Genomic DNA, 14369 nt, shown 5'->3' with positions numbered 1-14369 from the left:
TTGAGAATGTCTCCTATACCCGTTACCAAATAATGCTATAAGCTTTGGCCACTAGATGGTGCTTTTAGAAAAATACAGCATCTTTTTAAATTTCTGGGAGAAATTGAGTTTACTGTATGTTAGTGAGCAGTTGAACACTCATCTGGTTGCTGAGCCAACTGTGTTGGCTTAGTTAGAAGTTCATATTACTCAAGGTACAGGAGACCTGTGTGTGTGAGAGACTGAGAGAACTTTGGCAAGATCAGCCAGGGTTAAGGGGCAGATGCTGACTGGATACCACGTTTCAGACCAAGAAAAACCAGAACCAGTCTTACAAATCCCAATTAGTGAGTTGTGTGGTTCTGCAAAGTAGCCTAGAAATACAATTGGGAAGGCTTGAATATAGCCAAGTCCCAAAACCTTGCTGCTTTCAGTATGAATTGGATTTGGCCAATCATTAGGAGAGAAAAGATGAAGAGCACACTTACTTAGCACAGCTTGCATCAAGAAATAGCAAGTTTTCCCTCACCATATTTAGTGGCTTTTATGATGTACTCGTATGTAAGACCAATGTCAGACATAACTCTCCCTTGTGCCAGTTTTACTTTAAAAGGCGTAATAAGATAACCAAGAATGTCTTATCAGATGGAGAAATTTGAGAAGAGCTCACTTTTTTAGTTCCTAAGAGCCTCGAGTTAAGGATGAAATGAGAACCTCTGCCTTTCTCTTAACTCTAGAAGTATAGCCTTCATAGCAGATCAAATGCCAAAACTGTTGACCTTATTGTGTTACACAACAGTAAGGTAGTAGAAAAGCAGTTTGAATAGCCCTAGGCCTAGTGAACTGGTCTCTCATTTCTTGGAAATAGCTTATTTTGTTAGGCAATAGGACACTCCAGAATGAAGGCCAACTTTAGGCAAGCAGCCACTACAAAGTGACTGGTGGGTAGCAGAATCCTTTTTGCTTTTCAGGATATGATCTATCTTCAGCAAACGATTTAGCATAGAAAAGGCTTGCCTTTTCTTTCACTCTTAACGTTGCTGTGCTTATATGAGTTATACAAGTTCAATTCATAGTGCATGGCTAAATCCCCAGTACCTAATGTAGGCCTGGTGCAGTATACAAAATAAAGTATTTGGAAAGAGGGAAGGAGGGGTTGGGGGAAGATGGATGAGTGAATAAGAAAAAAAGACAAGGAAAGCTAGAACTGCAACTCTCCAGAGTTCTAAACACATTGTTCACAGTTAAGCCCAGCTCTTTTGTTTATATAAGAGACAGGGTCTAGGTCTGTTGCTCAGGGTAGAGTGTAGTGGCACGATCCTAGCTCACTGCAGCCTTGAACTCCTGGGCTCAAGCAATCCTCTCACCTCAGCCTCCTGAGTAGCTAGGATTACAGGCACACACCACCATGCCTGGCTAACTTTAAAAATTTTTTTAAAGATAGGGTCTCACTATGTTTCCTAGGCTGGTTTCAAACTCCAGGCCTCAAGTGATCCTTCCACTTCTGCCTTCCAAAGTGCTGGGATTACAGATGTTGAGCCAATGCACCTGTCCAAGCCCAGCTCTTTATAGAATGTTATTCTGCTCCCCGTTCCCCACCCTCAAACACACACATTTATTTGTTCTTTTGTGAGACAGGGACCAAAAATATCTTGTTATAATAGCCTTTGCCTCCCCTGGTCTAGGTGCCATAACTTTGGAAGAAACTTTCCACAATGGACTGAAAGGCTGTTCATCTCACATCCCTACAAGTAACTGATTTGAGGCAGATGTGAAATCTTTTGTACCTCACGTGATGTTCCACTGACAACCAATAGGTCTCATTTATATATAGCTGTTAATCAGGAATAGCAAGGTAGGAAAGGGAGATGAGTAGACACCTAGGCTCCCAATTAGTCTTCTCAAATTAGCACATGCAACCTGGGCACAGTAGCTCATGCCTATAATCTCAGTATTGCGGGCAGCTGAGGTAGGAGGAATGCTTGCGGCCGGGAGTTTGAGACCAGCTTGGGCAACATGAGACCCCATCCCTACAAAAAATAAAAAAATTAGCCAGGCATAGTTGCTGATGTCTATAGTCCTACTTACTCAGGAGGCTGAGGTGGGAGGATTGCTTGAACCAAGGAAGTCAAGGCTGCAGTGAGCTGTGATTATGCCACTGTACTTCAGCCTAAACAACAGAGTGAGATTCCACCAAAGAAAAACAAAATTAATACAAGCAATCCCTTCACCAGCCCTGGGTATGCCAGTTGCTTGCTGGAGATTGACCTGAAAGACAGATGGCATCCTTCGCAAAAACTAGATACCATGGTCTTAAAAATTCAAGCACTAGGAACTCTGAAGTGAGCCACACTGCCATCACTGTCAGTCTCCAGGTGGGAAGATAAGTCAGTTGTGAAACAAAAGGTTTTAAAGGTGGCTTAAAAAAACTTTAATAGTCTTTTGTGTTTTTTATTATTTTTTTTGAGACGGAGTTGTGCTTTGTCGCCCAGGCTGGAGTGCACTGGGGCGGTCTTGCCTTACTGCAACCTCCGCATCCTGTGTTCACGCGATTCTCCTGCCTGTCTCCTGAGTAGCTGGAATTACAGGCACACGCCACCATGCCTAGCTAATTTTTGTATTTTTAGTAGACACAGGGTTTTACCATGTTGGTCAGGCTGTTTTCAAACTCCTGACATCAAACAATCCACCAGCCTCAGCCTCCCAAATGCTGGGATTACAGGTGTGAGCCATCGCACTCAGCCACGTATTTGTTTGATACCAGACCTGTTTACCCATAATCTGGGCCAATAGCAGGCCAAAAATAAATAAATAAACAAATAAATAACCAAATAAGAAGGAACTTGATAAGCACTGTTGACGGGAAAAGAAGTTCGGTCAATTATTGGGGGTGAGGACCTGTTTCTATCTGTCCAGCTCAGTGCATAACAATTGAGAAAGCTGGATCTCTCCTTTACACGTGTGCTGGGCTAATCTCAAGGAGACCATCTAGACTATGCTTGTATTAAGGCAGAGTCTGTATCTGAAAAGAACTAATATTTGTTTAAGATTGATGAAGAACAAAAAGCCTATTACCAATGGAAATAGGTTTAGATGGCTCACTTCTCCCTGCTTTGCTTTTCCACAATCTTGTTTGAGACAAGCCAGTAATTTTTATTGCTAGTAATTATACCCAAGATGGTTTCACATCCCCTACTTGGTCAGCCAGGAGAAAATCTACCAGTTTTATCAACACTAGAGAAAAAGAACTGCCTATTGTAAAATGCCAAATCAATGGCAATCTATCTTAGGGGAATTGAGATGGCAAGGCACTTGGTTGGCCAGAGGTGTACATGATCAGGTTCCCCTAGGTAACTGGACTGAGGCTAACCTACTGATAATACCCTCTGTTCCCTAACTCCTCCCATTAAGATGGTTAATATTAACTTCCTCTACTCTGGGAGCTAAAACAGAAAAACAAAAAAGGAAATAGCAACAACAGACACACATTTCTTACTTAAATACGCCTAATTTGATTTTTAAATACTGCTCAAAAAATATTTACAATCTGATGCAGAATTTGTTTTTAAAATGATAGAATAAAGTTAAAATATCAAAATAGGGAGTTTAAGAATAAAGTCACTTATATGTAGTGATGACAGTAGTCTCACACAACAGGAACTACATGTTTAACTTGCAAAACTGATGTCATGCTCTGGCATCAGCTGGTAAGGAGCCGCTATTCCTTTCCCACTCCACTGGTCACATTACTAGCAGATTTCTGTCCTTACAGATTATAGTGTAGAATGAAGGGGATGGCTTTTGATGCTGACATTTTGATCATTTAATGGCTCACACGTATCTGACTTTACTTACATTTACTTAGTTTCTTTCTAAGTAAAGGAAAGCTGCTTGCCAATTTGTTCATCCAATTGCTCTAAATAATGTCTTTCCAGGAATCAAGTGATTCAAGAGGCAGGGACTGCTGCTGCTTCATTTCACTGTCTAAAGGAACCATATGTTACCATTCTTATTCAGAGGGGAACACTCCTGAGGATCTTAATTAAATGCAACTCATGCCACCAACAGTATTTTTATGATCTACCTACTATGGAGCTGAAAAGTAAAGATGGAAATAAGCCTATCTACAAACAAGTAATGAAATTGAAAGATAACGAAATATATGTCCATGCTTTATAATACATATGATTTGAAAATTGTCCCTTCACTATGAAAACTGCCCCCAAGAAGTGACTGCTAACTAAAGTAATCTAGCCCTGAATCTGACTCATCACAAACAGGTCAGCATTAGAAATCACAGGCTCACTCAACTGGCAGAAGTATGTGTTTGGATATGGATGTTATTTTAAGTGATCAAGTCTGAATGCTTTGATTCTCAGCAGGTTGTTTTGCAGATATTGTAGAGAAATCCACCTAGGTAACTCTGAGAAGACAGTGTGAATCAGAACCATTGTTAATGATGCTGTTATCTGGGAGAAGAGATATGTACTTGTTTAGGGTTCATTTCCCATGGTCCAAAACATATGGGTCCTGGTAAAAAACTGTGGACACAAGGTACAGAGCTTCACAACAAATAAAAAGGCAGGGATGGGCCAGTAAGTTATTTTAAGGTATCTTTAAATATAAACTGAACCCCAGAGGCAGAAAAGTCATCTACCCAACACCGGCACATTTTAAACATGATTAGGATTTGTAGGTCAAAATCCCGTAACAAAAAAGGGAAGTTTTTGGTTATTTCCAAAACGAGGAAAGCATATTAAACAGAATCTTGTGACTTAAACTTCACTCAAGTGAGCTTAAAACTGGCATAATTTTGATACCAAAAGTAAGCTGAATAACCAATACAAAAAACAGAACTAACTGGAATTTTTCTCCCCCAAAACATAATCCCAAATCCAAAACAACTTATATAAGGGATGCAAGTAACAGAAAAAGTCAAATAAAACAACAGTGGTTCCTGAATTTAAAGGAAGGATGCCCACTTCTCTCTCTCTCAAGAGGCAGATGGTCAGCTGAAAAATAAAAACATTGTATCAATAGAACACTCCAAAGAAAAAAAATTGCAGCCATCTCTGTTCATGCAATATCAAATTTTTTTTTTTTTTTTTTTTTTTTTTTTTTTTTTAAAAAACCCCAAACACCAAAACAACCCATAAGACTAACAAAAGGAAGGAAAATGTTGCTCGGATCTTATGACCTGACGGTTGAGGATCCTGATCAGGCTGTTCAGATTGTGGCTCATGGGACAGAAAGGAGAGGAGTTACCATGAGATCAAGTTTGTTGGCCCTGGGTGTGGTGGCCCCCTCAGGTTAGGGTACACGCTGTCTTCAGTCCATCAGTTCTTGGATCAGCAGCTTCAAGAACATGACAGTTCTAAGCAAGGGGATCCCAGCACAAGACCTTGGGTCTTGGCTCACATTTTCTGTTTCACTCAATTTCCTTTTTCCTTTTTAATTAATATTATTGAATATGACTATTTTTTGGTAGTGGTAAGTCACTTCAGTATCCACTATGGGCAGACATTGACAAATACAAACAGCAGTGCAATATTTGACCCAGACTTTAAAAGAACAGGAGGCGATGGTGGAAATGAGGTAACTCTTCCCCAACACGTGTGAACAGACAGCTCCTGCTCTTCTAATGCTCTATGTCCATTAGGAGAGAGTAGGGCTTGTCAACAGGATGGTTACATAAAGAAGAAGCTACAGAAGAGAAAAAAGAAAGGTTCAGATTCAAATTTGATTAATGGCTTAAGAAAAAAAAGGAGCTTCTCTACAACAAGCTGTGAAAGAACAGCAGTGTGTCAGTTAACGGGGTGACTTCCTCAAGCTCGACGGGAGGGTGAGCAGCAGCAGGGAATAGGAGGCCAGTGAAGAAGACGATGCCTCAGCTGGGCACCAAGGCACATGAATTGGCAGGGTGGACAGGGACAGGCATGGGGGAAAAAGGGTGATAACATGATATGTGAAGTACAGGACACCACATGGCACGTATCTTTGAGAAACTGGTGTAACCCAGACGGCAGCCATTTGAAGTCTACCACACGAGGCAGGAAAGCATGAGACTCTTATCCCTATTTCTTTTATCCAGTAAGCACGTGTACATATGCAAACCAAGCAGTGACTAAAAAGAACTCACAAAAAAGGGCACACAAATAATGTTTGGGTAAAAATATATTTTCCCCCACTTTATGTCTTGGCACTAGTGATATATGCATAGATTACCTGTTCACCACTCTCCTACCTTAACAGATGCCAAATTACCAAGCATGTTGCTAAGTGATTACTTTCATATTTGAAAAAATGATATGCTTCACATCAATACAATTACTTTAAAAAAGACAAATGTCTAACATGCAGCTTACATATATGACAATTCTGCATTAACAATGAAAGTAGATTACACGACAGTTTTAGAAAACACATTGGTTATTTTCAAACAGCAGAATGACAAGGATCTACAACTACAGTTTAAGGCATATCAGCATATTTTAAAATTAAGAAATAGACAAAGTTCTAATGCTGTTCACAGCTTTTCAATTTATTTAAAAAATTCCCTTCATACCTACATACAAACTAGACTTTGTAGGTCTTAATTCCCACTAAAGAATGTGTCCTGTCAGTGGAACCAGGACTTTTCAAAGCTGAGACCTGACAATTCCAGACACTTGCAAATGGCAAAGCAAAGGGGTGGGAATGGACAGTTTTTGTAGGACCACACAGAGACAGCAGGACGTGGGTCGGTAATAGCTGAAAAACCTCACCCAACAGTTTGTATGTGAAACGGTCATGGAAATGTCAAGAAAGCAAGGAAACCAAGTCTGTTCATTTGAGGTGCACAAGATGTGGATTGTGTGTGTTACTGCTGGTGAGTCACAAAGCAGAGAAGGAAGATAAGTAATCTGTGCCCACTGTTACATTAAATAATTCCCATTGTTGAAATGCCCTTTTTGGAGAAAGCCTTAACCAATTAATAAAGAGCTTAAGTTGGGAAAACACAGTCTGAACTGCCAATAAATTCTCATCAATGCTTTTCCATCACATTCTACAGTACATGTGTTATGGAGATCTAAAGAAGAAGCAAAAAGATGGTCATTATGTTTGAACAAAAGATATGGGGGAAGGCCAGCTAGTTATGTAGGTCCCTCAACCCCCAAAAAAGAGGTGGCCACTGTCAGCAGTTAGCACCAGGGAGAGACCATTAAACTAAGATTAAAAAATTAAGTGGTCATAAAGGCATCCTAGCATAAAAATTTTTCTCTTGGTTTTCTCTAGTAGAAGATGGTAATTTCTCATTCTGGCTTTATTTGCCTTGCCAGAATCAAGGGCCCTCTGAGCTATCCAATGATGCCCATGAGGCTAGGTAGAGCACAGGCAGGGATTAATAATTTCTTTTTTTTTTTTTTTTTGGAGAGTCTCACTCCATCACCCAGGTTGGAGTGCAGTGGCGCAATCTTGGCTCACTGCAACTTCCATCTCCCAAGTTCAAGCAATTCTACTGCCTTAGCCTCCCAAATAGCTGGGACTACAGGCATGTGCCACCACGCCTGGCTAATTTTTGTATTTTTTGTAGAGACGGGGTTTCACCGTGTTTGCCAAGCTGGTCTTGAACTCCAGGCCTCAAGTGATCTGCCCACCTCAGCCTCTCAAAGTGCTGGGATTACAGGTATGAGCCACCACACCTGGCCTGGATTAGTAATTTCGGATTTCCAAATTCAGGTCAAGAAGTGGAATTTATTATGTGGTTCTTGTGAAAAAAATATAAATGTGGCCTTTTAAATATATTTAGTTGTTTTTTTGTTAAACAAAGGCTACTCAAACCATTACGTTCCTGCCCCCCTTGAAAAGAAAAAAAAAAAAATCCATCCATCCCATTTGCTTTCTCTAATTTTGAAAAGTCAGAAAGATCTCAAAGGTTTCTTACTACCGTACTTACATGCAAAGGCGAAAGCACATCCAATTAGATTTGAGGGTATCATTTATTCCGTGCAGAGCCAAGGACTACTGTGAAAAAAGGCATAGATACAGAAAGAAAAAAGAAGAGCAGCAATAACAAACTAAACAGGGCTGGGGAGCAGTGGCAGAAAAAAGTTCAGAAGCAATACATTAAAAAAAAAAAAAGCTTCTATTTGTTTCTTTCGACTTTTTATTCCCTGACTCGCCATATGATTTATTTTGCTGGGAAAAATTTAATGCAAAAAAGTCAATCCAATCAATAATCTTGGAATCAAAAAGTCAGCTGGATGCCTTTCGTTGTTATGCTCATTTTAAAAAAATTTTAGTGATGCAAGAGACAATTTAAAAGTGTACTTTCTGTACAAGCCACAAAAATGCTCACACAAGCGGTGGTTGGAACAAGCATACAACACAAATATTCAAGCTTTTGTCTGATGCACAGCCTATGAGCAAATTCAGCCCATGGTTTGAATCAACATGCCAGCTACTATTTGGCTGCTCCAGTTAGCTCCAGACTAGAATTATTTAAAAAAACAAAAGCAAAAACAAGAATGTTGGTCCAGTAGCTCCTAAACCTGTGAAGACTATGACTGCTGCTGTGTCTAGTGTGTAGTTTCTATTCCAGCTTTGTTTAGGCTTCCACGAAACTAATTTCCTTACTTTGCTTAGTTAAGCATATCAGTTCATGGAAGACCATTCCTTCTTTCCTCTAAGTATGGTTGAGGACAAAGAGAAGGAGAAAAAATCTTTGCTGAAATCAAAATAGAGACTTGTTCATTCAAAAAAGAAAGTGTGTGTCAGGGGAGATGAAGCATATTCTATCCTATTTACTTAATCTCTAACCGTGAGGAAAATGCAGAGGGGCAGTGGGTTCATGAGAAATGTTGTCCTTTCTACATGCATAGAGAAAGCTGGGAGGATCCTGTTAGTAGAGGGAAAAAAACAACCACACAGATGAAAGGATAAGCATCAGAAAGGAGCAGTATAGAAAAGAGATTAAATATGCACTCTTCCATACAAATTAGGCATTTAGTACAGGTTCTGGCAATATGGGCCAGTTCTAATCCCTGATGAGGCAAGGGCCTTAGACAAAGAGCCGGTGGAGCTAGCCAAGGTGAGGAAAATTCCAGACAATGATTTGAGACTTCAGCTGTTCTATTTCTTCTTTCTTTTATTGCCAAATACTGAAAGGAGACTAAGCAAGGAAGCTGGATATGAAATGTCTACCTTCTTGACTTACGGGTCATGTTGTGGTCCTTCCTATTTCCATCTTAAAATTGACAAGGCCTCCCTCAAATTTGTGCTACCAATGATACAGAGTTTATAGCAAATTTTCTAAGGGAAGTATCTGTGGAAATTTTCTCATGATTCGTGAAAAATTTTATTAGAAGTACAAGTATCCTGGAATCAGTCATTAGGTGCTCCCTTTAAGCCCACTGGGAACAAACTGAGGTGTGTTTGTGAAAGATTCCTTACTGTTAGTGGTAAGCAGGCTGTAGAAAGCCCATCATCCTTAGTAGAAGATTCTTCTGCTAAGCAATGTTATATGATCCAACCTTTAAGACCTCTATCTGTGAGAAGATCAAGGATGCACCAGTAAATGTGAACATAATCATAGTTTTCTCATACCAGTCTACTCCAACTTGGCCAGGATTGAAGGCAGGCATTCAGATACAGTTTCAAACCATGAGAGGAGACAGTCTGAACAGACCCACAAGCTCAGGCCAAATAATGTTATTGATTAAAATGAAAATGTCATGCAAGTATAAAAATAAAATATAATGCTTGCTCAGCAGTCTGTCTACGTACAAATCTACCTTGGCTTGGGACAAGTGTGGAGAAAAGACAGTGAGTTCAGGGATTGTGCACTCATGGAGATGAATCATCAAGAAAATGCAAACTCTTGTCATGGCTATTCAGGTTTTTAGTTCAGCTGCTGAGGCGGTGAGAAGTTTTCATGTCAGACGTACAGGTAGCATTTTACCCCCCTTTCCTCTGTCCAAAGCGACATACAAGTAACAGGCCTGCTTCGTGCTGCCATTCAGAACAGGCATAAAAAGCAAATCATTTACTTTCCAGAAACAGAGTCCAGCTGCACAGAGCATTTGCGGTTATTTGCTTGTTCTATCATTTTCTACCACCCAACAACATTCAGCAAAACGAGTTAATAATAGTTACTGGTGTTTGAGGAAGGGTAAAAAAATAAAATAAAATAAAACTAAAGAACACACATGGCAGAGATACGATATTACTGCAAAAGCAGGTGAATGCGGGAACATCCTTGGCTTGCCAGGCTTTATGTGAAGCTTGCACTGCAAGTTAAAAAACAAAACAAAAAAGTTAGAAATAATAATAAATTAAAAAGAAAGGAAAATTAGGAGCGACAGCACCAGCATTCAGTGATGGTGAATGCTCATGCAATGATTATGGAATTGACAGAAATTAAAACCAAAAATTTGAGAAGGCTACTCTACATGACAAGCAAAAGCAAAATTTAATACTGAATTAAAGACATACGGTTAGTTTCCATTTGTATGTAATTTAGAATTCACAAGTGACTTCTTGAAACCACTGCATGTCTAGTGGGAGGATTTACTGTTTGACTTTTGTTTTCTCAGATAACACAAAACCATTATCTATTAGGTTTGGGTGTCCCATTAGTACTGAATAGGAGCTTCATTTTCCACTTCTGAGCTGCTGAAGGAGTCAGAGAATAAATATACAATAAATGCCTTTGTACAATTGACTTGAAGAAAAGGTCTAAAGCAGTTTAGGGATTGAAATTACATAGTGAATGGAGGACATGCTATTAATCTAGTTGGGTAGGGGAAAAAAAGGATGATCACTGTAATGGTTACAGCTACAGCAATGCCAGGAGCTTTCCCCCCTTCTTTTAGGTACAAAGCAATGCCAAACCCACGGTCCACATGTCTAATTTTAGGCAAGTGCAAAACATGCAACCTTATTCCTTAGCAAGAATCAAAACAATTTTTTTTTAAAAGATGAGTGGATGGTTGGGTAAACTGTAGTTATTAGATGTCAAGTATGGTTTTAAAATGATGAATTTTAAAACTGTCTTTTGGGATAGATGCATCTTAACCAGCAAATGCCTGCTGGCAATTGTGCAGACAGTTTTCAGAAAAGAGGAACACTGTCCACTGACCAACTTACCCCTGGGCAGTCCCACCACTGTGGTATAGCCGCAAACAAGGAAAGTGACTTGGTGGCCAGAGATGGCAGAAGGTGGGGTCCAGCTAATGGCAGTGCCAGGGTTAGTTCTACTTTGCCTGTCATCTTAGGAAATGTTATACACTCTCATGCCACTACAGGTCAAGGAGAAGTATAAAGCCTTACCTACATTAAAAAAGGAGCGTGTCATTAGAATAGAAAAAAGAGAATTTAAAACTATTAGAAAAACTAAGTTAGGCTTGGAGGTGGAAGCATAGCAGGTAAATAAGTAAGCATCTGCCTTTTCATTTTCTACCTATAACAAAGTCAGTTCCTGAATGGCAACTCCCACATCTGCTCCAGCTATGCTAGGAGGCATCTTCCCAGCTTTTTTCAAAGTGCTGCTCTGTCTAGCCTGGCCACTGTCTTTCTGCAGTCCCTCTAACCAAAACACTCCACTGCCACTGGCAGTAACAGGTGTGATTTTTTTCTTTTTTCTTACTTGGACACTTCAGGCCTCCAATGGCAGTTGCTTTCACTGTACAAATGTAAAGTGTGGAAAAGGGTAAGGACCTAGAAAAAGTTATACAAAAAATATGTGCCATTGTCAGGTGCAAAACCTGGTGACTACTCTGAACCAAATTAAGTATAATATCCTTCAAAATAAATGAGAATATATAAATAAGCTAAAATAGAATCCACACAGGCTTCATAGAAACTTTGAAAGCATTACACATTGGTAAGGCCCCAGGATACGAAGGAAATAACCTAACATGTTCAAAAGGGCAAGGAAAAACCTCCCTACACTGGGAAGTTTGTTACTAAATAAACTTTTCTAAAATGGAGGCACAATAATGATCAACTCTTGGAATTTTTATTGCTTAAAGGCACGTCTAGCATACACGAAATACTCTTTTAACACTGCTGGTCTTTTAGAAACATTCTTAGCTTTAAAACTTGAACCTTTATGCACTGAGTGCTTCAGGGTGAAAAGAAAAACTTGACTTTGTGTTTCCTAAGCTATAAGTCAGCAGTTTTTGTCTCATTCATACCTATAGATGTATGTGTACACACACACACACACACACACACACACACACACACACACACCCCATATCCTTGGTTAGTTTAGTTTGGATTAACAAAGGTACAATGCCAAATGGCTTTCATCTGTCTTCACTGGAAGAGTCACTGTAATCTCTGAGTCTCTGCATGGGGAACATCACCATTAGTGTTAGATGCTCTCCCGACACGCATAGCTACAAAGGGTTTTCTTAGATTATAATCTATGTGGTTGTTACTCTCAGAATTAATCCAGCATAACTAAATTCTGGGCCTTGAACTCCTTTGGTCACTTGGATCTGTGCCAACTCCAAATAAAATCACAACCACTTCTATTATTGTTCAGAACATTTGCCTCCTCCCTTGCTCTGGTGATACATTTTCTGCTGTCTCAGAGCTCAGAATGTCAAAGTTTGTAAAGCAGGATTTAAAACTCTCTCAGTATGTCATTGTAGCAGTCCATTTTTATTTTTACTGCAGGCAACATGAGATTCCTTAGGGGTGAGCCTACTGCACATTCACGAAGACTAAGTGGACAATAGCACTGTGCTCACTTTTCCCTATAACACATCTCAATTATTGTGCAGAGACTTGATCCTATGTACTCCATGTTTAAAGAATGTAATTCTTTATGTGCTTGAGCATCAATGTTTTTGTTTACTTATGGTCAGCTTTTTCCCTAGAACCTTGGCATGTAAGGCAAAAGAGCAAGACTTCCTGAAACAAGTTCTGAGTTGCTTTATATTAAATAGCTGCCCTAAAGCACCGTACATTAGACAAAGGAGGGCAGCATCTGCATATTTGTCATTGAGACACCACAAAGGTTTTCCTTAGTGGTATTCTTACCATCGTGCTTCCTGTCAAAACTGATAGCTATTGACATAAAACTAGGCTTTACAATGATTCAAAGGAGAGCTTCAAATCACAGGAGAATGTCAAGGCAGGCCTAAATCTCCCACTGGTTTCAGGCAGCTGCTACTGGAGTATCATAGGAAGTGACCAACTCAAGAGCAGAATCTGACCCTTTGGCACATGACATTAAGACCCTATTTAAAAAAACCTTTTATGAGTGGGTTTAGGTTTGGCTTGAGGTTGGCAGAGGTGTCAACTGGATAGGCATTTGGATCCCATTTCACAATAAAACAATTCATCATATTGAATTTAGAGGAAACTAGTGGCCACTAGCAGCTCTTCCAAATGTTTCATTTTGGGAATGAGACTTTCAGTGACTGGCTTACGAAGTCTTACAACACAGAATAGGAAAATAATTTTAACAATTGTGATTTTAGGATGCTCTCTATCAAGAGTCATGAGAATTGTCTTCAGAGGGTGCTGAAGAGACATCAACCTGTCTTCTTTGAGACTCCTAGTGTTGGTGTGGAAGATGCTACTGGAGACAACAGGTTCCTCCAGGCCTGACTGCTTGGTCAATGTGGTCAAGTTTTATAAATTAATCTTTGTGTACCTTTTAAAAAATTTTAAAAACCTTCATCATCTTCCCTGCACTGTAGAGAAAATACTTGCTTTTATCTTTCTGGTAAAGGACCAGTTTCCAGTCCGTAAATGGGAAAAGTAGAGACATGCAAGAGGAATAAATTGTTAGAGGTCCCCAATACAGGGGGGTGACACCTGCTTACTTTTTCTTATCCTTGTCTTTCTTGGTTTGCTGGGCCCCAGATTGCTGGGCCTGGGACTGTAGTAACTGAGCCGCTGCTTTCTTCTTCTGGAAGTTGTTCACCTCCTCCTCAAGCTCCTTCTTCTTGTCTTCCACTTTCTTCTTTTCTTCTTGGTGTGTCCGCTTTAGAAGGTCAAACTTCTCGTGAAGCTGGAGAGAAAAAGAAAACAGGCTTGTTGAACGGAATGAAAATCCTTTTGACGTAAAGTTCTTTGGATCTGTTCAAAAAACAAAACATGGCCAGGCACAGTGGCTCACGCCTGTAATCTCAGCACTTTGGGAGGCCAAGGCGGGTGGATCACGAGGTCAGGAGTTCAAGACCAGCCTGGCCAAGATGGTGAAACCCCATCTCTACTAAAAATACAAAAATTAGCCAGGCGTGGTGGCAGGTGCCTGTAATCCCTGCTACTCGGGAGGCTGAGGCAGAGAATTGCTTGAACCTGGGAGGCGGAGGTTGCAGTGAGCTGAGATCGTACCACTGCACTCCAGCCTGGGTGACAGAGACTCCGTCTCAAAAAAAAAGAAAACA

The 14369-nt window shown here is 40.0% G+C and overlaps 1 protein-coding gene across 19 annotated transcripts in view; it reads right to left on the bottom strand.

Moving 5' to 3' along the window:
• The window catches only part of SEPTIN11 (septin 11), a 97909-nt gene that overhangs the window by 2078 nt on the left and 81462 nt on the right, over positions 1-14369 (bottom strand). For 6 of the 19 annotated variants that reach the window (XM_009240117.4, XM_063723231.1, XM_063723227.1 and 3 more), the window contains 2 exons: positions 13803-13990; positions 6136-10247 (listed from right to left, as the gene is read on the bottom strand). In XM_009240117.4, the coding sequence (XP_009238392.1) occupies positions 10232-10247; positions 13803-13990 (204 nt within the window). In that variant the 3' untranslated portion in view covers positions 6136-10231. 19 annotated transcript variants of the gene reach the window in all.

This window comes from Pongo abelii, chromosome 3, assembly GCF_028885655.2.
Source record: "Pongo abelii isolate AG06213 chromosome 3, NHGRI_mPonAbe1-v2.0_pri, whole genome shotgun sequence".
Lineage (NCBI taxonomy): Eukaryota > Metazoa > Chordata > Mammalia > Primates > Hominidae > Pongo > Pongo abelii.
Note: the sequence above shows the minus strand (reverse complement) of the source record. Positions and strands in the feature narration are given on the sequence as shown.